Source organism: Papio anubis, chromosome 6, assembly GCF_008728515.1.
Source record: "Papio anubis isolate 15944 chromosome 6, Panubis1.0, whole genome shotgun sequence".
NCBI lineage: Eukaryota > Metazoa > Chordata > Mammalia > Primates > Cercopithecidae > Papio > Papio anubis.
Window position 1 is genome coordinate 21,218,398 of NC_044981.1, and position 26,610 is coordinate 21,245,007.

The following is a 26,610-nucleotide window of genomic DNA, read 5'->3' on the forward strand; positions in this document are numbered from 1 at the left end:
TAAGCCCAGGTCCAGACTGCCTTACCCATTTTAATTGCAGGAGTCTTATTTGAGAACTTCTGGACACTAGTTTCTTTTTGTATACCAAAGTAAGCTTACACTGGATACAAAAAAAATAATAAGTAAGAGAAAGAGGGAAAAACGAGAAAATGGACAGTCTTAATTATCTTCTCTGTGGGTTCAGTTAAAAATGGCATTAGAGATCTGTCTCTCTTAGGAATATGCGAGAATGTGAACATTACTGCTGTCTGTTTTAATAAAGGCTAACTAGTTTTACTACTAATGTTCTTTCTTCTTGTCTGGCCTATGTTATAAAAAATCACTTGAATCTTACCATTTCTTTGATTCTTAAGAAGTCAGAACTATTCTTTGCCTAGTACAAGATAGAAAAGAACATTTTCCCTTCTAATTTTAAACTTATGAATAGTTTGATTGCAAAGTTTTTTCTTATTGAATTCATTCTTAATAGTAAAAATTGCTTTAAAGAAAGAAGAAGTAGAGTAGCATCATGAAAGTTCTAAATGACCTGGACTCTGTCAGGTTTGGGTTCACATTACAGTGACAGTTCCTATGATGAAGTACAACTTTCTTGACTCACGGTGTCTTCATTTGTATAATGGAGCTAACAACTGATTTGCAGAGGATTAAGTTAAATCATGTGGACAAAGTGCACAATGCATACTCAGTGTGTTAAATATTTTAAAGAAAGAATTCAATAAGTATAGCTTTAAAAAGCAGTGGTTTCCTGGCTTTTATTTTTATTTCTTTTACTTTAATTTTTTTTTTTTTTTTTTAAAGATAGAGTCTCACTCTGTCACCCAGGCTGCAGTTCAGTGGCACGATCTCGGCTCACTGCCACCTTCGCCTCCTGGGTTCAAGTGATTCTCATACCTCAGCCTCCGGAGTAGCTGGAACTACATGCATAAGCCACCACGCCCAGCTAATTTTTGTATGTAGAGATGCGGTTTCACCGTGTTGGCCAGGCTGATCTCGAACTCCTGGCCTCAAGGGATCCACCTGCCTCAGCCTTCCAAAGTACAGGGATTAGAGGCGTGAGGCACCACGCCCGGCCTACTTTAATTTTTTTTTGTTAGCACTTTTTTTTTAAGTACTTTGCAGCCTGATGCAGTGGTTCACGCCTATAATCTCAGCACTTCAGGAGGCCAAGGCAGGAGGAATGCTTGACCCCAAGAGTTTAAGAACAGCCTAGCACCACTGGGAGACTTCATCTCTATAAAAATTTTAAAAATTAGCCAGGTGTGATGGTGCATACCTGTAGTCTCAGCTACATGGGAGGCCGAGGTGGGAGGACCGCTTGGCCCCAGAGGGTCGAGGCTTCAGGGAGCCGCTACAGCCCAGCCTGGGTGAAAGAATGAAACCTTATCTAAAAAAAAAAAACAAGTACTTTGCATTTGTGGATTTCACTGTACATTATAGTATAGCAATTAAGAACATGAATTCTGGATTCTGATTATGCAAGTTTGAATCTTGATTCTACTATTACAAAAAATATGATCTTGGGCAAGTTACTCAATGTCCCTCCACCTCAGTTCTCCCTCTGTAAATGGGTGATAGTAGTACCTGCTTCATAGGATATACGTGGAAATGGCTTAGCAGTCAATAAATATTGGCTACTATTTTCATTATTAATTTGTGATGCAAGCCAAGGCATTATTTTACTTTAATTTGTGAAGTAAAAGTTGCCCAATATTTCATCATTTCAAATGTTGTATTCATCAGCCATAGATTTCTGACAATGGCAGATGAAACCAGACCAACTGCTGAAATGCCTCCATGAGAATGACAAATTAACAGAAAGAGATTCCAGTAATACTCCTACAGCGTTGGCCATTCTTACTGACAGGCATTTCTTCCTCTTACTCTTTATGTCTTCTTTTTTTTAAAAAAAAGGAGAATATTCTAGAATGGAGGCCTGGACTTACCATTCTCTTTCTTACAAGTTAAGAGAAGGCTGCCCCAGGGTGCCTAAGTGCCACCTGTTTCTCATCTATTGAAACTTTGATCCTAAGAATGGATTCACTTGAGTAGTTAGATAGCTCAGCACCGACACAGCCGACCGTGTTTGGAAAGGAAGCAGAAGTTTTAAAGGGTGGCATGGTTTGCTTCATTACCAGACAAAGGCCAGCAGGATATTCAGGTGTACTGAGTTTTATGTACAAACTATACTATATTTTCAGAGCTTTGACCCTTGGAAAAACACAGTTAAAATGCTTTCCTCTCCCATCTGACATTCATTTCCAGAACCACTGAAGTGAAAGGGTCTATTAGTTCAAGGCCAGATTTGAAAGCACATGAAAACTACATTCATGAGGTTAAGAAATGGCTTAATAATTAACTTAAAACACTTGAAAGTAGGTCTAATTTCAGACAGACCAGCTAACCATGCTCGAAGCAAATGAGGGCGTGTTTCTTCCTATTTTTCCTTCCACCCCCAAGATACCGGCCTCAACCCCAAGCAGTTTTTTCAGTTCCTTTTTTTTTTCTTATTAAACTTTATGTAAGACTAAATTCTTCATCGCTGCTAAGTTCATGTCACAAACAATTAAAATCATAGTACATTTAATATTTTATGCATTTTTCTTTCATTTTGTATCTTGTTAGTTTCTTTTACAGACTGGTTAGGATGTATTTGAGTTTCACAGTCTAGATACATAGCTTTTATTCTGTACTGCTGAGCTATATTGTATTGGCCATTGCAGCTGAACTAGTGTGACTGTCAGTTCAAACTGTGTTTAGTGTGTTTACAATACCTTCCGTGTACCAATTTGAGTACCATCCAAAGTATCATCAGAGCAAGCTGATGCTAAACAATTAGCTTTCATTTCACTTGCATCACTAATTGTGCAATCACTGATGATAATTCTCTTCCTCCTGAGGGTTGTAGCTGGAGCATCATGAGGGAAATTGCATGCATCAGGGAACTAATTGTGCCTTGATAATAGTAATAGCTACCATCTAGTGAACCTCTACTATGTACTTGGTATTGAGGCTCTTTACTCGTATTACTTCAGTTTATTATTCTAGCCTGGCCTAGGGTAGCTAGAACACAATGAAGTTCTTTACAAAGCTGTACACACCCACATAGAGGCATCACAGGATGGGACTGAGCAGGTGTTTTCCCCACCTCTCCATCCTTTGCCCACATTCAAGATAGGAGGCAGAAGGAGCAGTGAGCCTGGGACAAAGATGTGGACCGACTTCCCTAGCTGAGCGCTAAGGAAAAGAACCAGGCCCCCGAGCCTGAATTAACTCACATATACAACATACAGGTAGCACCTGGCCTCTTATAATATGCTTCAGTGTTTATTATCCAGGAACTGAATGAAATCTTAGAGATAGAAATAATGAATATGGGCTTGATCTTTGAGAAGTTTTTGGTCTGACTGTTCTTCTGGTATTACTGCCAATCAGTTGTGACCCTGGTAGGGAGGGATTGGCGTGAGGGAAGTGGTCTTGTATAGGTATGCTAGCTCCAACATAATTACTCCTGTGGTTAAAGTTTTATGGATGATTTTCCCAAATCTAAAAGGAATCTCTGAAGAGTAAAAGGGATTCTTTATCATGAAACCATCAAATGGAAAAAGCTTCCTTAGGAGAACCAAAGCTGTATTTCAGCAGCAGCAGAACCTGAGAGGTCATCTAAGCCCAACCATCTATCCCTGCAGGATGGGACTAGGAAGGCTTCAGAAGACCACGATCTCCTGTGATGATTTGAACCCAGGTATCGGGAACCACTCTTCCGCACTCACATTTTCACTGCACTATTTCCCCTTCACTTATCTTTACCTTTTTACTAAGTCAACAATTATCAATGACGAGTATGACACACTACGCATCAAAGAACTAATTGTGCCTTGATAATAATATCTGTCTGTGTTAGGACTGTCTGTGTCAGTCCTGGTTTATACCTGTTTTAATAGTATTAATAATAGGCCCTTGTTCCACTCCTCAAAGTGTTCCAGTTTGGATGGTAAATTATATGGTCATCCTATAAATTCCAAAAGTTGACCCAGCGCTGTGTCAAGCACTGCTTGGGATACAGAAGTCTGAGATATCATCCTGCCCTCAAGGAGATAAAGTCTAGTTGGGAAGAGAAGATGTGTGCTGCTGTGGTGTGAATGTTGGTGACTTCCCAAAGTTCAATGTTAAAACCTAATCACTGATGTGATGGTGTTAGGAGGTGGAGCCTTTGGAAGGTTCTTAGCTTATGAGGGCAGAGCCTTCATGATGAGGATAAGTACCTTTATACCACACTAATGAAGGCTCCAGAGAGCTGCCTTGACCCCTCCGTTGTGTGAGGACACAGCAAGAAGACTCCGTCTATAAACTAGAAATCTGGCTCCCACCAGACACCAAATCTACTGGCACCTTGATCTTAGATTTCCCAGCTTCTAAAACAGTGAGAAATAAATCTCTGTTGTTTAAAAGCTACCCAGTTTATGGCATTTTGTTACAGTCACCCAAACGAACTAAGACAGTATGTGCTTGTGAAACAAAATCTATAATATGTCAAATGTTAAATTGGTTGGCATTAGATCATAAGAAGTTAGAAGATAGGAGATCTCTGAAGACTTGAGGTTTTAGGAAATGTATGGATCAGGATTCCTTGCAGACAATAGAAAGCAGTTTAGTTGAAAGGAAGGAACATATAAAAGGATGCTAGATGGCCCACAGAATTGTTAGAAGGGCCAGGGACCAGAATCTTTGCTGAGTTTTCCAGAAACAACACCCAAAACCACACAGGAGCTTCTGGTAAGAGGTGTCGCCTCTGCTCCACCTGCCCTATCTAGGCAGAGGCCCCATGCCCTGTCTGCTTCCTCATGAAGCTTCCCAATCAATGTCTCACATATATTACATCTGATTGTGGAACCCAGGTCTCACGTTTACACCCTGGGGACAAAGGAGGTTAGAAAATCATTTTTGGCATCTGTATTCTTGGGGAACTGTCAATGTGGAGAGGGTTTTCAGACCATTTCTACTACAGAGAGTTTCATGGATATGGTAGGATTGGAACGGGACTCTGAAGGTGAGAAGAACTTAATCAGGCAAGTAAAGAAGGAAATTTTTCTCACTGTGGAAAGAACCAAAGCGAAGTGACAGAATGCACAGACTTAGATATCCATAAGCAGTTGTGTGCAGTTGGAAGGCACAGGGAAATAACCTTTAGTATAAAGACTGGGACCTCTGGGTTTTGAAGTCAAACATGATTTATACCAACACATTAGACAAGCACGTGTATTCATCCAAGACAGGTTAGGCTATGCTTTGGTAACAAATTAACCCTGAAATCTCAGGGCTAACATAACAAAGGTTTATTTCCTGCTTACACTGAGCATCTAAGATGTACCATTTAGTGTGTAGTTTAGAGTCAGGTAGTTGTCTGCTCCACACAGTCACTCAGGGACCCAAGTTGACTGCATATCTCCATGGCAAAAGGAAAAACGATTGCTGGTGAACCAGGCTTTTTACTGCCTCAGCACAGGAGTGGCACATGGTGCTTCTATTCATATTCATTGACCAGAACTATTCACATGGCCCTATCTAACTACAAGAGTCTAGAAAATACCTACTTTTGTTTTAACAAGGAGAAGATATGGGTGAATACTAGAAGTTTCTATCATGCATGTGGGAATATTTTGTTTTGCTTTGTTTTTGAGTCCGAATCTCATTCTGTCACCCCGGCTCTGGAGTGCAGTGGTGCAATCTTGGCTCACTTGTAGCCTTTACTTCCTGGGCTCAAGTGATCCTCCCACCTCAGCCACCCGAGTAGTTGGGACTACAGACTTGCCCCACCGTGCCTGGCTAATTTTTTTTACTTTTTGTAGAGATGAGGTCTCATTATGTTGTCTAGGCTGGTCTCAAACACCTGGGCTCAAGCAATCCTCCAGCCTCAGCCTCTTAGAGTGCTGGGATTACAGGTGTGAGCCTCTGTGCCTGGCTACATGTGGGAAAGTTTTTGAGCATGAGCATAGTATAGTAAAAGTTTCTATATGAGGGAAAGCCCATGAAAGCAGGCCCCGCCTGGCTGGTCTGCCCACCACTGGCTCCAGGCCCCAGTGCAGTGCCTGTTTCACAGTTATTGAACGAACTTGGCTCTCGGTGATATGCAGGGTGAAATGGATGGGTTCTCCACCAGAGGCAGGGAACCTACATGATAGGTTGAAATCCTCTGTTACTCCAACTGATGAGGACATTAATATATTCTTCAATGGCTAAATAAAAAAATCACAGTCAAGCCACTCAACCTGCTTTTGAAGTCATTTGACATCTTGATAAGCAGATTGCAGAGGCCCCTTTTTAAACTGATAGTAATCTTGCAAATTGAAATTCTTTTCATGGGAACTATGAGGATGAGTACTTTAGAGCAAGACTTTCTTCTAACCATAAATTGTAGTCTCCTAGTTTCCCTTCTCCCTTTCTAATGATGAAAGTGACAGCCTGTTTCTCCTATGAGACTCCGAGTATGGATGTTGCGTTGTACCTAAAATAATAGAACATTATTTTTAAATAAATAAAATAGGATATGTTCAAAGAAATGGAGTATGTTTGTTTTCTGACATAGTTTACAATGTTTAAAATTTTTTTCATTATTTTAAAACTTTTATGTGTTTAGGGGGTACAAGTGTAGATTGCTTATATGCATGCAAGCAGTGTATTAAATTTAAAGGGCTTTGGAGAAACAAGTTTTCTCCTATCCCTGTATCTCCTGAATGCAACTCTATAAAACTATTGAGAAACAGAAATATTCAATATGTCAAATCAGTTATCTAGGGCGGTTTTCTGATAGGAAGCCAACCTAAAAAATTAAGATGTAGCACCTTGCAAATTTACCAACCCCTGAGAAGGAAAGTCAAAAGGCAATAAAGGCAAAGAATCATTGGCAGACTTTATGAAGATCAGCGTTTTCCCTTCCACAGGCCCCTGGCTCCCAGGGCTTCCTTCTTGCAAACGTCCATGTTAAAGGAATAGAGCAGCCCTTAGGCACGTCAGGTCAGACTGTGGGTTTGGCATTTTGGCTCTGGTGCTTACTAATTGTGATCATTGTCTGGTCACTTACCCTCTCTACGTGTCTTTCCTCATCTGTAAATTGGGAAGAATAGAGTCCATTTGATAGGATGGTTTTGACATTGAAGAGAGATAAAGCTTGGGAAGCACTGAACGCTGCCTGACACGTAGAAGTGATCCGTGAATATGTGATGTGGAGTGGGGGGCGTGGTGATAGTGAAGATTTACTTGGGGCCTGGTTGATCAAGATGCTAATAGTATCTCTTTCATGAACATGGATGATGTTTTGCCCTAATCACCTGTATGCCATGAGACGAGGAATTGGTCGTTGGTCTTTTAAAACATAACAGTCTTTATAAGCAGCAATAGCATTTGTAAAGGATAGCTGCCTGAAATAAATTCTTTGTGTTTTTCAGTTCCCCCTTTTCACTGACTCTGAGTAGCTATTTCTTTTGTTATCCTTCATGTGAGCACAGTTCCTCTGAACAATCACAAAGCATCTATGGTATAAGATAGTGGCATTCACTACAGGTCTTTTTCTCTTAAATATTCTTGTGGGAAGTGATTTTCCCTACCGTGTACTATATTATCTGAAAATAAAACAATCTGCCTAACCGATCTCCCTGTTTCTACCCTGAATATAAATCAGATTGTGTCTCTCTCCTCCTCAAAACCATCTAGTGCTCCATATGACTCAGACATTCCATATATATATCCAATAGAATGGAAACTAGGGACTCAGGTACTTATATCCCAATATTCGTACCAGCATTATTCATAAATAACCCAAAGGTGGAAACAACAAAAGTATCTATCAGAAGATGAATGGACAAACAAAATGTGGTATGTGGCAGAATGGAATTTTATTCAGCCATAGAAAGACATGAAGTTCTGACATGCGCTACAGCATAGGCAAACCTGGAGATCATCATGTGAAGCAAAATAAGCCACACCAAAAAGGGCAAATATTCCATGATTCCACTTATGTGAAATACTGAGAATAGGCAAATTCATAGAGACAAAGTAGGTTAGAACTTACCAGGGGCTTGGGGTGGAGATAGGGAGTTTCTTCTTAAGGTTTGCAGAGTTTCTGCTTAAGGTGGTAACGTTTTGGAAATAGTGGTAATGGTTGCACAACATGGTAAATATAGTTAATGCCACAAAATTGTGTACTTAAAAATTGTTCAAATGTTATCGATAACCATATAAACTTTTTTTAATGAAAATCATCTAAGGTTTCCCAACATGTTCAGAATGAAAGCCAGAGAAAGTACAACAGCCTCAAGGTCCTGTGCCTTGACCTCTCTGCCCTCGAGAACACTGGCCTCCATGCTGCTCCTTGAACATGAACGCACGAGGTCTGCTCCCTCAGGAGGGCCTTTTCACCTGCCGGTCCCTCTGCTTGGAATACCCATCTCTTAGATATCCATGGAACGTACTTCATTCAGGTCTCTGCTGAAGCATCAGCTTATCAGTGAGGTCACCCTGGGCAGTCCTCCATAAAATCCCAAGCCCTCACCATCCAACGCAACCTAGTACTTCCTAGTCTTACTCTGCTCCATTTTCTCCATGGCACGTTTTATCACCAGACATATTACATATTTACAGGTTTCTTTTGTCTCTAGTTACTAAAATTGAAGCCCCGTGAATGCTGGGACTTCGCTTCATTCACCTTTGTGTCCTTCATGACTAGGACAGGGCCTGGCAGGAAGCAAATGCTCAGTAAACGTCTGTTGGATGGATGGATGGATGGATGGATGGATGGATGGATGGATGGATGGATGGATGGATGGATAGTGAATGAATTTGTTCCGGAGATATATGTATACCCCTTACTGAAAAGGACTGCAGGACCAAAAAGCTGGTTATCCTAGATATGGGTTATCTTTTGCCACGATGAATGCCCTATGACCACCAACCACAGAACTGCAGTGGGGCTCAGCTGGTCTCAGCCTGGCTCACTCACACATCTGCAGTGCACTGTGGGGTAACTCAGCAGCTCTTCTAACCTTAGTGGGGCTTCCTAACACGTATGGAGGTTCAGCAGGCATTTGATGCATCTAGATGGCCTCAACTGGGACTCTGCGGGTGAATCAGCTCTGCTCCGCATGCCTCATCCTTCAACCGGCTGACCTGCGCACGTTCCCGTGGTAAAGGCAGAGAAATAGCCAACAGACACGCACAAGTGCTTTTCAAGCCTCTGCACGCATGATGTTTGATAGCATCCTGTTGGCCAAGTAAATCACAGAGCCAAGACCAGGAACACACTACAAAGTTAACATCACAAGAAGATACAGCTACAAGGAGGCATAAGGAATTGGAAACATTAATGTATTCGGTCTGCCACACCCTGCGAAGTCTTGGTGGTTTTGCCTGTGATCTTTGCAACCTTCCTCCTTCTTTTCTACATCCCCAGAAGAAATCACATTCAGTTTCAACCTGAGATCCAATCGTTTCAGCTCTACAACTCAGTGTCTTGTTTTTAGATAGTGAGTTTAGAGCTGGAAAGATTGAATCTGGTAAAAAGAACCTGAAATCTAAATGTTAATTGAAGCTAAGGGACCTTGTCATAGTCTTTTCTATGAGGAAATGTCAAGTGCTCTAGATATCCAGTGTTTTTCTCTGAGATACAGATGTACCCAGCAACTCCACATTATCACCCTGGGGACCTGTGGTAGGCAGAATAATGCCCCCCACTTCACCCCACAAAGGTGATCATGTCCTAATCCCTGGAACCTGTGAATATGTTAGATTACATGAAAGAGAGAATTAGGGTTGCCTGTAGAATTAAATTTGCTCATCAGCTGCCCTTAAAATAAGGAGGGTATACTTGATTATCCAGATGGGCCCAGTGTAATCACAGTGGTCCTTAAAAGCAAAAGAGGAAGGCAGAAGCATCAGAGGTCAGAGTGATGGGAATGCTGACTTCGAAGATGAAAGGGGGCCGTGAGCCCAGGGATGCAAGCTAGAAAAGGCAAGGAAATGGATTCTCCTCTACAGCCCTAGAAGGAGTCCACACCACACTTGATTTTCATCCATTGAGACACATCTGACTTCTGAGTTCCAGAACTAAAAAATGATAAATTTGTATTGTTTTAAGCCATGCAGTTTGTGGTAATTTGTTACAGCAGCAATTGGAAACTAATTGGGAACTTATCAGACTGATTTTATCCCATAGAATCCATGTAAAAAATGAGAAGGTGTATATTGGCAGGCTGGGCATAGTGGCTCACTCCTGTATTCCCAGCATTTTGTGAGGCCAAGATGGGAGGATCACTTGAGCCAAGGAGTTCAAGGCTGCAAGTGAGCTATAATTGCACCACTGCACTATAGCCTGTACCACAGGGAAAGACCCCATCTCCAGAAAAACGATAATAATAAGTGCGTATTAGCAACCAAGTGGCTGTTTATGTCCTGTCTATTTTCCACATTGACCAATCATTGTAAGAAAGGTGGGGTGGATGGGTGGGGAACACCTTAGGCACTGAGAGGTGGTAAAGGAAACGTGCTAATGGAGAAGAGGGAGGTTAGTGACTGGGGCCCATCTAAGAAAAGAAGGAGGTTCTCAGGGAGACTGCTTGGAGAGCTGATGTTTGCAGGAAGCCCACCCACAGGTCTTGAACCCCCATCCTGGGCCACTTTTTTGTCCTTTGACCACCCCTTCCCCAACCCTCATCTCCAGCCCAAATCTTGCTAGAGCTTCTAACTTACATCACATCAGCTGTGATGAGGACTTGGGATGGCCACTTATCTGCAATCATTTCTCTAGTCTGGGTGCCATACCTAGGAGTGGTATTGCTGGGCTGGCCAGAGTGCGCAGCTCCCACCTTACCGGGTAATGTCCTACTGTCTCCCAAAGTGGCTATGTTAATTTCTGCCATTACCAGCAGCAGTGGCATAGTGTTCTGGATCCTCCACATTCTCACCCATACTTGATGTTGTTCGTTTTTTAACTTTTTCCAACCTGATATATGTAAGCTGGTATTTTTGTATTTTTAACTTGTATTTCTCTGATTACAAATGAGGTTGAGCATTTTTTAAAAATATGTTTATGGGTTATATATATATATATACACACATATATATACACACATATATTCAGATTTTCTCTTCAGCAAAGAGTCCGTATAAGTCTTTTGCCCATTTTCTTCTATTGGAGGATACTTTTTCATTGATGTTTAGGATTTCTTTTTCTTTTTTTCTTTTGAGTCAGGGTCTTGCACTGTTGCCCAGGCTGGAGTGCAATGGCGTGATCATTAGCTCACTGCAGCCTTGAAATCCTGGCCTTAGGTGATCCTCCCACCTCAGCCTCCCAAGTAGCTGGGACTACAGGCATGCACCACCATGCCCAGCTAGGTTTTGTTTTATTTATTTATTTATTTATTTATTTATTTATTTATTTATTTTGAGATGGAGGATCACTCTGTCCCCCAGGCTGGAGTACAATGGGACGATCTCGGCTCACTGCAACCTCTGCCTCCCAGGTTCAAGCAATTCTCCTGCCTCAGCCTCCCAAGTAGCTGGGATTACAGGCATGCACTAGCATGCCTGGCTAATTTTTGTATTTTTAGTAGAGACGGGGTTTCGCCATGTTGGCCAGGCTGGTCTCGAACTCCTGACCTTAAGTGATCCACCCGCCTCAGCCTCCCAAAGTGCTGGGATTACAGGTGTGAGCCACCACATCTAGCTATTTTTACAGAGGTGGGAACTCACTGTGTTGCCCAGGTTGGTCTCAAACTGCTTGCCTCCAGCAGTTCTCCTACTTTGGCCTCCCGAGGTACTGGGACCACAGGCAGGAGGCACTGTGCCCAGCTGGGATTTATGTAGTCTAGAGTCAATTACATGTGAAGCAAGTGTCTCTTCCCAGTTTGCAGCTTGTTAACCTCTCTGGTTAGAACTTTTGTTCTCTTGTTTAGAACTTTGTATATTTTGTGATTTGTTTAAGAAGTATGTCCTCCCTGCCTTGTGGTTAGAAAGGTTTTCCTCCCATATTGTCCTAAAGTTTTTCAAGTTTTTCCTTTGCCAGTTAAATATTTAATATACCTAAAATTGATTTTTAAACATGGTAGGTAGGGGTTAAATTTCATTGGTTTATCTGTGTATAACCAACTGTTCCAGAAAACTTTATTGAAAGTCCATCTTTCCTGTTGGTCTTCAATGCCTCTGTTATGAGTCAGATTTCTAAATGTGTGTGAATTGGTATCCAGCCCTCTACTTGACAACTTTTTGTATTAGTTATCTGTTGCTGTGTAACAAATTACTTTAAAACTTAGCGACTTAAAACAACAAACATTTATTACTTCACAGTTTCTGTGGGTCAGAAATCTAGGTGCAGCTTCTCTGGGTGCCGTTGGCACAGTACTGCTCCTTTGGCTGCAGTCAGGCTGGCACCCGGGGATGTGGCCTTAACTGAAGGCCCAACTGGGGAGGATCTGCTTCTGAGCTCACTTATGTGGTGATGGCAGGATTCAGTTTCTCATGGGTTGTTGCATTAAGGTCTTAGTCTTTGGCTGGCTATTGGTCAGAGGCCTCCCTCCATTCCTTCTCCTGTGGACTTCTCCATACGGCAGCTCACAGCATGGCAGCTGGCTTCCCTCAGAGCAAGCAAGCAGAGAGAGAGAGATGGAAGCTGTAGTACTTTGTAACCTAATTTTAGAAGTGACATCCATCATTTATGTTGAGCAGTAGAAGCAAGTGAGTACATTCAGACCATAGCAAAGGGGAAGGGATTACATACGGGTGTGAATACCAGGAAGCGAGGATCACTGGGGATCATCTTCAGGGCTGCCTACCATACTTTTATAGTAACATAAGTAATTAAGTCTTTTACTATTAATCTAATTTTAAGTGGCTTTCCATAGGATCATTATTTTTTACTTTTAAAAAACTATATTCAAAATAGAAAGGAGAATGGGCATGTCTTGGAACAGATTTTTGGAAGAAGGCATAATAGAACTTTGGGAGTGATAGGAAAATATGTAGAGATGTGATCTTTCTTCAGATGGTTGGGTTCAATTTAGTGTAATTATAGTAAGTACAGTCCTCTCTCAGTATCTGTGGGGGATTGGTTCCAGGACCCCCCATGGATACCAAAATTCATGGATGGTGAAGTTCCTTATATAAAATGACATTGTTTTGCATGTAAACTACACACATTTTCCCATATATTATCTCTAGATGACTTTTGATGTCTAATACAATGCCTACACATCCCTTGAGATTCATGGATTCAACGTAGTATTCAGTGTGTGACAAATTCAAGTTTTGCTTGTTGGAATTTTGTGGCATTTTTCCCCCCGAGTGTTTTCTATTCGTGGTCAGTTGAACTTATGGATGTGGAACCCACAGATACGGAGGACCAACTGTATAAACTATGTAATTTTTCCTAACTAGTTTATCTGCATTTTCCAAACTGCAAAACTATCATGGTGATACATAGGAAACATTTTACGTATTAGCTTATCATTTATAAGATTCTTAGAGATAGAGAAAAGCACCTGCCATCTCCTTTATTTGTTTTATGTAGTTCATAGAGCTCAGTGATGCTAAAACCACATTTCCAGTGTCATTGAAAATGATACTTAGAACAAGATGAGAGGGTTGTATTGTAATAACAGCTAACGTCACACATGGCTTCTTTTTCATTTAAAATACAAACCAAACATCTGCCAACACACTTTCATGGTTACCTAGTTGGAAGGAAACCCTTAGGAACAGTTATTTTGAGTTGAATTGATTACTTAAAGATGAAGTTTAATACACCCAATTGTTATGTTTGTCAACATCCTAGCTCAGTGCTTCCTGTGTGCACTCCATGGAATGAGAATGGTTTTGGGTGTGGTTTGAGAGACTATTGAAAAGACTTCATCATCAGTAAAGCATCTTGACCCAATTCAATTTTTATGTCTTCAACTTTGCCACACCTGTGGGCCAGCTTTCGTTTATACTGATGCTTATCTCCAGCCACTAATGAGGAATAGATGAGTTCAGGTTTCTACTGCTATCATGAATGCTGGGATTACAGGCTTCATGGTTGTGAGTGTGCCTCTTGGTTCCTTTTTTATGTCAGAGCTCGTGTGTGTGTGTGTGTGTGTGTGTGTTTGCAAGCACATGTGTACTCGTCCGTGTATCTTAGGCTGATATTTAGTTAGCAAAAGAGACTTACATGACAAGTTCTAGAGTAATTTCCAAATTTCCAAACTTTGACCCAGTAAATAACTAACTTGTGTTTTCCTTACGTGTAGTTACTAAGAGAACCTTCTCTACTTACCTCTCTTTGGAGAAAAACATTTAAACAACAATGAGGAAGCAGTACAGATAAATGTGTCTCCAGCTAAGATGCCAGACCTCTGATCGCATACCTTCTTGGCAGGGCTTACTTTGTGGAATTGGAGAAGTTATGTATAAACAAATGCCAGCGCACCACTGTTGGCAAAGGTTTCTATACTGTATTATTAATTCTAGATCTAGTTCTTCTGCCCTATACCCTCCCCTTATTTTGGTAAATGTAACAAGCCAAAAATTAGGAAACTATTATAAGCTCATTTGAATAAATATTTGGTACTAAGCTAAAGATTAAGAAAGCTAAAGATGAAGGTATTCAGATAGAAGCCCACAGCTGGAGTGTCGTGAAGGCATTACAAAGCCTGAGGGGCCACCTTCGCTCGTTCCTTCTTATGAAGGGCTGATGCAGCAGTTCCTGTTAGGGATGCTTACCTTGGGAGGTGCTTCTGAAGTTTATACTGGAGAGATTAAAATAGAATTGTAGGCCAGGCACAGTGGCTCAAGCCTGTAATCCCAGCACTTTGGGAGGCTGAGGTGGGCGTATCACATGAGGCCAGGAGTTCAAGACCAGCCTGGGCAACATGGTGAAACCCCATTTCTACTAAAAATACAAAAATTAGCTGGGCGTGGTGGCACATGCCTGTAATTCCAGCTATTTTGGAGGCTGAGGCAAGAGAGTCACTTGAACCCAGGAGGCGGAGGTTGCAGTGAGCCAAGATCACGCCACTGCACTCCAGCCTGGGCGACAGAGGGAGACTCCATCTCAAAAAATAAAAATAAAATGTAATTGTGATAGAGATAGCTTATACTTTTGTATCCAAAACCAGAATTTTTTTTGTAGGGGAGACAAGGTCTTTCTCTCTCACCCAGTCTGGAGTGCAGTGTTGCCATCACAGCTCACTGCAGCCTCCACCTCCTGGGCTCAAGTGATCCTCCTACCTCAGCCTCCTGAGTAGTTGGGACTACAGGCACACCCTACAACACCCAGCTAATTTTTGTATTTTTTTGTAGAGGGGGGTTTCGCCATGTTGCCCAGGTTAGTGTAGAAGTCCTGGGCTCCAGCAATCCACCCACCTTGGCCTCCTAGAATGCTGGGATTACAGGTGTGAGCCACCATGCCCAGCCAATTTCAAGATTCTTTTCTATAGTATACTGTACTGCGTAATGTATGTTGTAAGATTATTTCTAATGTATGTTTGAAGATCGTTTCCTTGCATTGGTCACATATTTGGTTTCAGTAGGTTTTCTGCAGAGCCCATATGTTCAGACTTGGTGGGGGGAAAAAGCCTGTTCTAAACTCTAATTTATCCTGAGATCTGAGCTATCAAACAATTTTTTCTTCATCCCTGTTAGATTGCATTTCAAGCTCTAACAGTGCCTCTGAGCCATGAGAAAAATTTACACATAAGAAATGTTTTGAAGCCATTAAAATAAGTTCAGAGCTTAAGAGCTGCTTTCCTATCTCTTGAGTCAGATGAAATGTGGGCTTATAGAGAGTAATAATTAGGTGATGGGCAGATGCCAAGCTTTGTTTTTTGATATGATTATCTCTGTCTTTCATTTGGCACCGTTCAAGTCTGCGGGTTGGGCACTCTGAAAGAGAGGGATCGCTGAGACCACGCAGGGGCACATCAGATCTGTTCCTTTGGTGGACGTCAAGGCAGAATTACTCAGAATATAATCTGAAATGCATTTGATCATACAGTAGATAGTTCAATAATTTATGTTCAGCCTTATGAGCAAAGCCTTGTGTTTACTCTGCTACCACCAAAATAAGATAAAAAACCCATCCATTATATTAAGAGTAGAGAGTTTGTGTGTGTTTGTATGTGTGGGTTCAAGTTTAAAATTTTTGTTCGTAATTGTAATGACCTGATAGCAATTACACATTTGGGGCCAAAGGGGTAAGGGAAAAATTTCACAAGAACGATGTCTGATGTAGAATTTCTCATTCCCAGAATTGAAACAGAAAGGTTGACAGTATTGTGCTCTAATTGTGTGACTGTGTGACAGAGGTCTTATAATGGAAATGTCCTTCCAAAAGAAATGGAAAGGAGCAATTAATTCCAACTTCAATTTGTAGATCCTGTTACATTCCAGTGTACCTATAATGCTGATGGACTATGCATATCACATTGTTTTAACTGACTTCAAGATAAAATCCTAGCATTTTTGGTTTGGAGATAATTGGGTATACCTACTTATATGATATTAAAGAGCTCCCAATTTGGGGAATGTCTAGAAGAATAAGGGAGAAAGATAGCTTGGCACCCTTAATCCCCTGTACGTCCTGGTATCTGGTAATAACATGAAGCCCAGGGACAGGGTTGTCTTGTCAATTTGAGGAAGGAAGCTGGCATGTGGAATGTGATTGCAGGGCCCTGGCAACACCTGCAGGTGTCAGGGACAGAAGAACTCATTTAGAAGCTGTACCGCAAGATGGGAAGACAGGTGGCAACTCTCTTACAGGGATATCTTTTATTTGAGCAGAACCAGACCAACTGTTCCTCATTAAATCACATTTTGCAACGTGTTCTCATGTGAGCGCATCAAGTGTGTGTGTATGCGTGTGTTCAGAGCATACTCAGCGATGTGCCATCTACAGGTCACAATTACAAAGTCGCAACGTGGCTCAGAACTGCAAGACAGGTAGCGTGAAATGTCTCTGCATCGCTTGCAACTGACTTTTCTGGAATGGCCTCTATAGGGAAACTCAACATAACACCATTACCTCTGTGAGGTGCAGTGGCAAGTAAAATGGATAAAATCTATCTGGTGGGACTGTTGGTCTTGATAGTCATTTTAATAACTATGCAGTGCCTTGCTTTTTTTCTCACTTATTTCTATGGAATTATCAATGTATCTCAGAAGCGTTGCTGTGGGGCTGTACTTAGTATGACTAAAGCCAGGCCACTCATCTACTTCACCATTTATACTATCAGAAATTTGGGCAAGTGACTTAACGAGAGGGTTAACTCCTATTAGCTACTTCATTGAGTAGTTTGAAGGATTCGAGAGCACTTAGAGTCCTGCTAGGCACACTGTGAATGTTCTCTAAATATTCCTTCTACTTAGTATTTTCACATAGAGCCTATCCTCTGCCTTTCTCACTGAATCCTTGTGCTTCTGGTTCTCCAGCCAGGTACCATATTACAACGTATCAATATTTTGTATGAGAAGGAAGAGGACTTGGAAGAAAGGCCTCTAAACGACATGACTTCCTTCCATTGGAAGCCCAAGCCCATCCAGCCCCCAAGAAAAGAATACTTGCAACTAGGTGAAGAAATGATGATAGGAGGCAAACAAATAAGTAGAAATGCAAATGCCAATTCAGAAAACATTAATTGATCATCTCTTGGGTGCCCTTTCCCTCAGCGTCTTGTCTCTTGGGGTCGAAAGACCTGTGAGTAGGACACATCGGAAGGCCCTGGTGGCCTGTTTCCTCCCCATTTTCTTTTTTTTTTTTTTTGAGGCAGAGTCTCACTTTGTCGCGCCCAGGCTGGAGTGCAGTGGCCCGATCTCAGCTCACTGCAAGCTCCACCTCCCGGGTTCATGCCATTCTCCTACCTCAGCCTCCCAAATAGCTGGGACTACAGGCACCCACCACCGTGCCAGGCTAATGTTTTGTATTTTCAGTAGAGACGGGGTTTCACCGTGTTGGCCAGGATGGTCTCGATCTCCTGACCTCGTGATTCGCCCACCTCAGTCTCCCAAAGTGCAGGGATTACAGGCGTGAGCCACCGCGCCCGGCCCCTCCCCATTTTCTTAGCAAGCAGCTAGCTCAGCCAGTCTGTTAGCTCAGCAGAAGGAAAAGGCCTTAGCAGAGGCTGAGACTTGGAGGTTTGCTGTCCTCTTCCCCCAGGAAACTTCATGGTCACCCAGCCACACAGTCGCCTAGAGGCACCTGTCCCTCTTTCCTGGTAAACATGTAAAGCATCACACTTCTGTCAGAGTGTGTTCTCTTGGGCAGCTATTTCAGCTCTACCTACACTGAGCACATTTTCTGGTGGGATGCAAGCTTGGGGGCTCACATATGTCAGGAGTGGTAGGCACGGTCATATCCCCCACCCAAAGATGTCCGTATCCTAATCACCTGAACCTCCAACGATGTTACCTTACATGGCAAAAGGAACTTTGCAGATATGATTAAGATAAGGATCTTGAAATGAGAGGATTATTCTGGATTATCTAAGTAGGTTCAATGTAAATCACAAGGGTCCTTGTAAAAATAACCCTACGATCACCTGAGGTCAAGAGTTTGAGACCAGCCCAACCAATATAGTGAAACCCCATCTCTACTAAAAATGCCAAAATTAGCCAGGCATGGTGACGTGCACCTGTAGTCCCAGCTACTTGGGAGGCTGAGACAGGAGAACTGCCTGAACCCAGGAGGTGGAGGTTGCAGTGAGCTGAGATTGCGCCACTGCACTCCAGCCTGGGCAACAGAGTGAGATTGTCTCAAAATAACAATAAATAATAATAATAATAGTAACCCTATGCTACTGGCTTTGCAAATGGAAAAAAGGGCCACAGGCCAAGAGATATAGGCAAATTGTAGAAGCTGGAAAGGGCAAGGAATCAGATTCTTTCCTGGGGCCTCCAGAAGAATGCTGGCCAGCCAACACCTTGACATAGAACTTCTGACCTCTAGAATTGAGAGGGAATGAATGCATATTGCTTAATACCCTAGGTTTGTGGTGATTTGTTAAAGTAGCAACAGAGAACTCATATAACATGCTGTTTCTGTGCTGGTAAGGTTTTTCCCTAGTAACCCTATTTCAGATTTATACTATGTAGTGTTGGTGATGTATGACTCTTTGTCCCATTTACTTGCCAGTCTAATAGGAAATACAAGAATAGGTAAATGGCAGTTCATATGGAAAGGATATTAGCTCCTGTATAAAATGTGAATATATGGTAGTAAGTAACAGGTAGCAATGGCAGTATGCATTCAGCTAACACTGGCTCCTCCTAGGTGCCAGGCCCTGGGCATCCGTTGGAGAGAAAGGCCACCCCTGCTCACAAGGAGCACACCTAGGGTGGTGCAAGAGCCAGAGCCAGCAGGGCGCTCACCACCGTTGACACGCACCCTGAGGAGGGCTGGCTGACAAGGCGAGCAGTCCCGCACTGGGTGGCCAGTGGTTGAGAGAGATTTTCCTAAAGCACGTCCTGTCTCAGTTGAGGCCTGAGCAAGCAGTAACTAGAGGAGCAGGAGCAGGTGATGGTTTTAGTTCGGAGCTTTCCAGAAGGCACACTCCACAGGCTTTACCATCTCAGAGCCCAGGGAGTAAGAGGTGCTGACTTCACAACCAACATAGCTTCTTCCTCATGGGTTAGTGCTTGTGAGGATATTCAAGACAGGACATTGTCATGTCAGTATTGGTAGTAAGTGCTGTAGGAGGCTCTGGCCTTCTGTTTTCCAAGCTGCACTCCTGTGATGTCGCCATAACAGCAGCCTTTGTTGTGAATCTTCTGTATTCCAGGCACTCTGCCGGGCTGTGGGCACGTTACTTCTATTCCTTCTGATAACATCCTAAGGTAGATGGCTTTCCTCCTTCACAGAAGGAGTAGCCAGGCTTAGAGAGTTTAAACCACCTGCCTAAGATCACATGGCTGTCTGAACCTGGGTTCAGTTTGGTCTGCCAGAATTCAAAACCCATGCTCATTCATTATAGTGTGTGCCTCTTGATGGTATACATAAGGAACAAAAATAGCACAGGTCAATTCTATTTGAGAAGCAAATAAAATAATGACTTTGTAATTTACAAAAAGAATTTCTGAGGACATTTGCATTTTTCATTAGAACCACAAAATACCAAGGAATAAGTTAATCTGAATTGACATTTAAATGTTCAGGACACTTAATCTATATATATCTAATTTAATCCTCATAAAAACCCTATGATGCACAAATACTAGCAGTATCTCCATTCTACAGGTGAGGAAATGGAGGAAAAAGGAGGATAAAATTTGCCTGAGAATCCTCAGATGGAGCTGGGATTAGAGCCCAGAGCTCGAGGACTTACTGCTCCTAGAACCGGTTCCATCTGTGCCTCGTGGCATGAAACATGCTCAAGTTAAAAGCATCTCTTTCCTTTCCCCAACAATACATGCAAAATTGCTAGGGATGAAGGAAATAGTTAGAGATGGATTGTTGTTATCATCCCAACTGTCTGTATTTATTGTTAACTGATTGAAATCTGATCCCTAAAGTTTCTGAATATGAAAGTTTTTTTTTTTTTTTTGAAATTTTGGTATACATACTTGGTTCTGGTTTAACAGATTTATTACTTTGATAGGATTTGATAGGCTACACTTTTGAAAATTAGTAGATTATTTTTAAGAGTTAGCAAGTAAGTAGGTTTAGAAATTAATCAAGGGAGCAGTGAGATTTACAAGGGAAGACAAACCCATGTTAATCAAAGTTAACACAGAATGCACTATGGGAATTTCAGTGTGTCCCTTAGTCTATTATAACAGGATAAATACATAGCTCCTTTTGAGTGAACAAAGGTCATACTCTGCCTTGTTTCAAATTTCTGTTCTTAAAAAAGCATTTCTGAGTGGAATTTGAGTTCTTAAAAATTGAGTTGATGTTCCAGTTTGTTTTAATAAGCAGTAACATTTTTCAAATTTGGTGTATTATACTTTGAGAGATGCAGATATGTATTGAATTTCAGTAATTGACAATCTTGATAAGGTTTTAAAGGTTTAGGGAAGGTCTGATCCTCTGTTTACTTTCTAGAACGATGCTTGTCGTGTGTGTGTCGACTTTTTTCTTTCTATCGGCTGTTTATAATCACTTCGCCTATAAGCACTTTTTATTACATTATTTTCTATTCATGATGCTTGCTTTCAACTGCTATAGTTGCACATTTACATGTTTGAGCATCTTGGACTTTATGAGAAAGATCTCGTATTTCCCATATTTCTAAATTACTTTTTCTCAAGTATCTCAGTGGTAGTGACAATTGAAATGTACAAAGCTAGCTGGCTACTGATTATTACTCTGTCATCTGAGAAACTTTTTAAATATTATATTTAAAAATAGTATCATCAAAATCCTCTTATCAAGATCTTGATTTGGTAAAAGGTGAAATAATAAAAGGGCACAGTACAATAGAGACAGGATGCATTTACCCTCTCCTGCTCCGCCGTCACACTCCTGCCTTGATCCTCAAGAGAGTGGCAAATCTGTGGGTGTCTTGTGGCTGCATATGCATGCTTCTGCTTCTCTGCAGGATGCAGGGTGCAGGCTTGTCCAGCAGGCACAGGAGGAAAGCTCAGCACCAAAATACCTTTTATGAATCAGTTATGTTCAAATGTGGTAAACGTTTGAGGGGTGGAGAGAAAAAAGGATGCCCAAGGAAGAATGACTGAACTTAACATGACAAATAATCCACTCCAGCAGTTTAATAGGTAACTTTATTTTGAACAAAGTTTTATGACAGATGAGTTGAAAGGAGAAGAACTGTTCTGAAATTGTCATCAAAAGTCGAAGAGTTGTTGCTTTTATTTTAACCCAGGCCAAGAAGGCACAGTACCTGCACTGCTTCATGAAACAAAAAACAAAATGTATTATAAACCCAATTAAATGCTTAAGACTTTAAGACTCACCTAGTCCTTCCCCAGGTCAGCCTGACACCTGGCCTGGCACCACTAATCATGACACAGGTGCAAAACCAAGGTCAAGCATTCTGAACTGGGGATAGGGAAAAGGGTGGATTTTCCCTGAAGCTCGTTTAGGCAGTTTCAGGGTCTCTCAATTTGAAGGGCCCCTTCCAAGACCCTGTACCTAATTTTGTATTCATTATTTTTGTCTCAAAGAGAAGGCTGCAGGAGCCACAAAATCTGGGTCCACTCCTAGGTGAGGGTATCTGTGAACCTCCTGAAGACAGAATGTGAGCGTGGCTGTGTGGATATGTAAATATGCTTCCATATTTTTCTGGAAGGGTCTGTAGTCTTCTCAAAGCCATCTCTATGACTTACAGAGGTTGAAGAACTCAGGCCTCGGAGAAATTAATCAACCTTTTAATTCTGGTCTTATAAAACCACACTTATTAAGTAATGGTTTAATTGCTAGAGGCAACAAGTTGTGACTCAAGTAGAACAGCTTCCTGAATATATCACAGGACACACTGATCACCAGAGACATAGATGAGAATGTTCTTGATGGTTGCTCATCTCACTGGAATACACACTCTCATATTATTCATTCAATCAGTCACTCATTCATTCATTCCTAAACACTTACTGAGTACCTGCTCTGTGCCTGCAGCCTGCTAGGTTCCAGTATTTCAGAGATGAATTAGGCAGACTCGCCGCTTTTGAGGAACTCACATAGTTCCTATCAATTCAGCTGAAGGACTCTGCATTCTTTCTCCAGGTTCCCACATATGTGTGAGCGCTGTCCTTGAGATCTTGAGGCTATTTTAAATTGAAATGGAAGCTGTTCAGCATAGATCTCACTCCAAAATATTACACAAAAAGCCAACCTCATAAGAGAGCTGTCTCCTGGGGGCGGGGACAGGTCTGGGTGCACCACTGAGCTCCGGCTCTTGCCTCCCGCTGCCATGGGAAGGACGGCCCCATTCTGTCCAGCTGTGTGCCTCCTTATGAAGGACTCAGAGTGCAGGGACACCAGCAGGGTATCGGCCCAGATACCTGAGGAGTGCAGCAGTAAATAATGCTTCAACTGTCACCGGGGTTGAGAGACTTTTCCTTGTGGCTAACAGCTTTCTTAATTCTGCTGTTAGCCTCCTAGAGACAGAGCAAGAATTCTTCCCATACAATCGCATGTGAATAGGAGCCTGTGGAAACTGGGCTGTAGAATTTGTTTTCATTTCCCCATTCCTATTCTTTGTGTCTTTGCATTACTCACTCCTTTGAACTCAAATCCTATTGATTCTACATCAAAAGTCTGTTGTTCCCTCTGCTGTCATCCTGATAGAGGTCCTCATTATCTACCATTTCATCTGTTGCTCCAACTTAACACTGGGTTTTCTACCCCATTCTCCTGCCTCCCTTCAGTCCACCCCACACATTCCCTGTTCGTGTTACCTTCTGCAAAGCACCATTCCAGTGTCTCTCCTGTGCGTGGTGGGATGCAGCTTCCCAAACAGAAGCCAAAGAGGTACCAGGAGAGCTTGGAAGGGAAGACCGAGCAAAGTACCATGGTTGTTCCGAGACACTTTGTGCTTCTGTGGATTTCCTGTCCTGTCCTGCACAGCCTCTGGGCTGACCCTCTGCCCTCTCATTTTTCCTTCCATCAAGTATTTCTTATCTGCCCCTTCCACACCCCTCCTTCCATCTCTCAAAATGTTATTCAGTTTTCAACAGGGGAGTCCTGTGTTATTGGGGGAGGCAGCGATTCTGAAGCAGGTGCACAAGGTGAAAATCTCATCAATTGCGCTTCAAAACTAGAGCCACCCTGAGAATAGCCATGTGCTCCTCTCTCTACTTCCCTGGACACCAGCTAAGAAGCCCGTGAACAGAAACCACTGAGAAAAGCAGCACGGTCAGGTCCCCAGCTTCTCAAGCTCTGCCCAAGCAGGTTTTCCCAACCTGTTCTGTGTCTGGCATGAAGAGAAAATGATAGTACTTGTATGGCACACAAGGTACTTTGAGGGGACTGAGTGTGGGGGTCCTGTGGGGTGGGTCACTCTTGGCACAGCCCTCCTGTGGCAGCAGACCAGCTGCGAATCTTTGTCCTAGGGATGTGTTTGCTGAATCAAGTGGCTTCCATGGTTGTTTGTTTGTTTGGTTGTTTGTTTGTTTGTTTGTTTTTGAGACAGGGTCTCACTCTGTCGCCCAGGCTGGAATGCAGCAGCACGATCTTGGCTCACTATAGCCTTCACCTTCCAGGTTCCAGCAATTCTCCTGCCTCCAGAGTAGCTGGGACTACAGGCACCTGCCACCACACCCGGCTAATTTTTGTATTTTTAGTAGAGATGGGGTTTCACCATGTTGACCAGGCTGATCTCAAACCTCTGACCTCAAGTGATCAGCCCACCCTGGCTTCCCAAAGTGCTGGGATTACAGGCGTGAGCCACCACACCTGGCCAATGGTGTTTCTTTGTCATTCTTCCATTGCTGAGAAGATATGGTTACATCTCTCTAAGAGTTAAATATGTCTGTGGTATGACTCCACTTTACACAGATTCTACCCTTCATGAATTCTGCCTTGATTTTCTATAAACACAGCCCGTCTTTCTCATACGGTTTATGGGTAGTCTGGAGAGTCATGAACTTGGCCTGGCCCCTTCAAGCAAAGGAACTGACTCATTCCTACCTACCTTGGGGCCACCTGGCTCATGGTGGCTGTTCAAATGTGTCTCTGTTGAAGGAGTACATAAAAGGCAGCACCTTCTGGAATCCGTTACTTGATTGATATCACAACAGGGCTTTCTCTGCATCTAAAAATAAATTTTTCCTCTGTTTCTCTCTTTATAGGACTTCAGAAATGGGCTTGGGAGTTCAGGATCCCACACCTCTGCTGCATCTCAGTGTGACTCAGCAAGTTCTAGAATGGTGCTGCCCATGCCAAGGCTACATCAAGACTGCGCACTGAGGATGTCCGTGGGCTTGGCTCTGCTGGCTCTTCTTTTTGCGTTTTTTGTCAAGGTCTATAATTAGAATACAACTAAATGAAACATCTGTAAAGAAGAAAACATTTCTAATTAAAATCTTCAATGAACAGGAAAGCGACACCTCCGTTCTCAAAGGGCAATAATTTGTACTGGTCATACTGCCTCCTCTTCAGCCACTCTTCTCAGTGAGGCTCCCCTGTCTCACATTGAGTTGGGCCCATTGGTTATTTGACCTAAAACCTAATCACGGCTACCATAGCACATCCTTCAAATTAAACTGCTTTTGGTTTACTTTTAGCAAGAAATGCAAGCGGTCGAATTTTTTTTGTTTGTTTCAATCTCCAATCTTTAAGTCAGAACCTAACTGTACAGTGGCTCTGGCCATCTTTTCATCATGTGGAAGGATTTTCTATCTTTAATAAACATTTTTTGTTTTTTCAGATGGAGTTTCACTCTTGTCACCCAGGCTGGAGTGCAGTGGTGCAATCTCAGGTCACTGCAACCTCTGCCTACTGGGTTCAAACGATTCTCCTGCCTCAGCCTCTCACTGGGATTACAGGCATGCGCCACCAAGCCCAGCTAATTTTTTGTGTTTTTAGTAGAGACGGAGTTTTACCATGTTGGCCAGGCTAGTCTTGAACTCCTGACCTCAACTGATCCACCCGCCTCGGCCTCCCAAAGTGCTGGGATTACAGGCATGAGCCACTGCCCCCAGCCTCTTTAATAAACACTTTTAAGTGCATCTTCCCCTTCAGGCTTTGTTTGGAGTCCCAGTGCTACAAACATTGTATTTTTCACAGCAGATATGTTCCTGAAAAGTGTATAGAAACCTGTTCTGGGAACTTGAATGCTTTTGGAATGCACGGGGAGAGTCTGCCAGCTAAAGGACTCCTGGCAACATTCTGTGAAATATGAAACTGAAAAACTGGATTTGTCGAAAACAAATTGTGCCCATTTTCTCACATTTTTGATCCATTCGTGTTTTTTGTTTTTGTTTTTGTTTTTGTTTTTGTTTGAGTCAAGGTCTCACTGTCACTCACGCTGGAGTGCAATGGCAGTATCTTGGCTCACTGCAGCCTCGAACTCCTGGGCTGAAGCAGTCCTCCTACCTCAGCCTCCCTAATAGCCAGGACTACAGACACATACCACCATGCCCAACTAATTGTTTAATTTTTTGTAGAGATGAGTGTCACTATGTTCCCCAGGCTTGTCTGGAACTCCTAGCCTCAAGCAGTGTTCTAGCTTCAGCCTCCCAAAGTGCTGGGATTATAGGCATGAGCCACTCCACCCAGCCCAGATTAAATGTTTTTATTTCTACATGCCATCATTGGTCTTTACTAAGTGAAGTGACTTCTTTAACAATAAATGGAATTGGTATACGAAGCAAATCCTATGTTTTTCAGAATTTATTTGGATTGCATAGGTACAGGAAAACCAGGTATCTTGTGGTTACCATAGGATATTTTCCATCTTGAAACCCATACCCCTCTTCAGCTCCCATTTAACTCAAAATGTTTTGTGTTTTGTGTGTCTTATAAGGAACCCAAATTAAAATTCAGTCATGTCCTAGTTGGTAAATTATAAAATATATATGCTTTTAGTGTTAGGACATTTCTCCCAGAACTGGTATGTGCTTCTAAAAGGTGCTCACATTTAGAATGCAAAAATCCTCCTGTGCTCCTTCTAGTTCTACAGCGAAACATCCACTTGG

At 42.3% G+C, this 26,610-nt stretch overlaps 1 protein-coding gene across 3 annotated transcripts in view; it reads left to right on the forward strand.

Annotated features, from left to right (window-relative positions):
• The window catches only part of CDKAL1 (CDK5 regulatory subunit associated protein 1 like 1), a 701,952-nt gene extending 675,665 nt beyond the window's left edge, over window positions 1-26,287 (forward strand). For 2 of the 3 annotated variants that reach the window (XM_031667632.1, XM_021936624.2), the window contains exon 16: window positions 24,763-26,287. In XM_031667632.1, the coding sequence (XP_031523492.1) occupies window positions 24,763-24,945 (183 nt within the window). In that variant the 3' untranslated portion in view covers window positions 24,946-26,287. Of the gene's footprint in view, window positions 1-3,686; window positions 5,729-24,762 lie in introns of those variants that run through there. The other variant, XM_031667633.1, reaches the window with a different exon arrangement.
• Window positions 26,288-26,610: the final 323 nt, after the last annotated feature.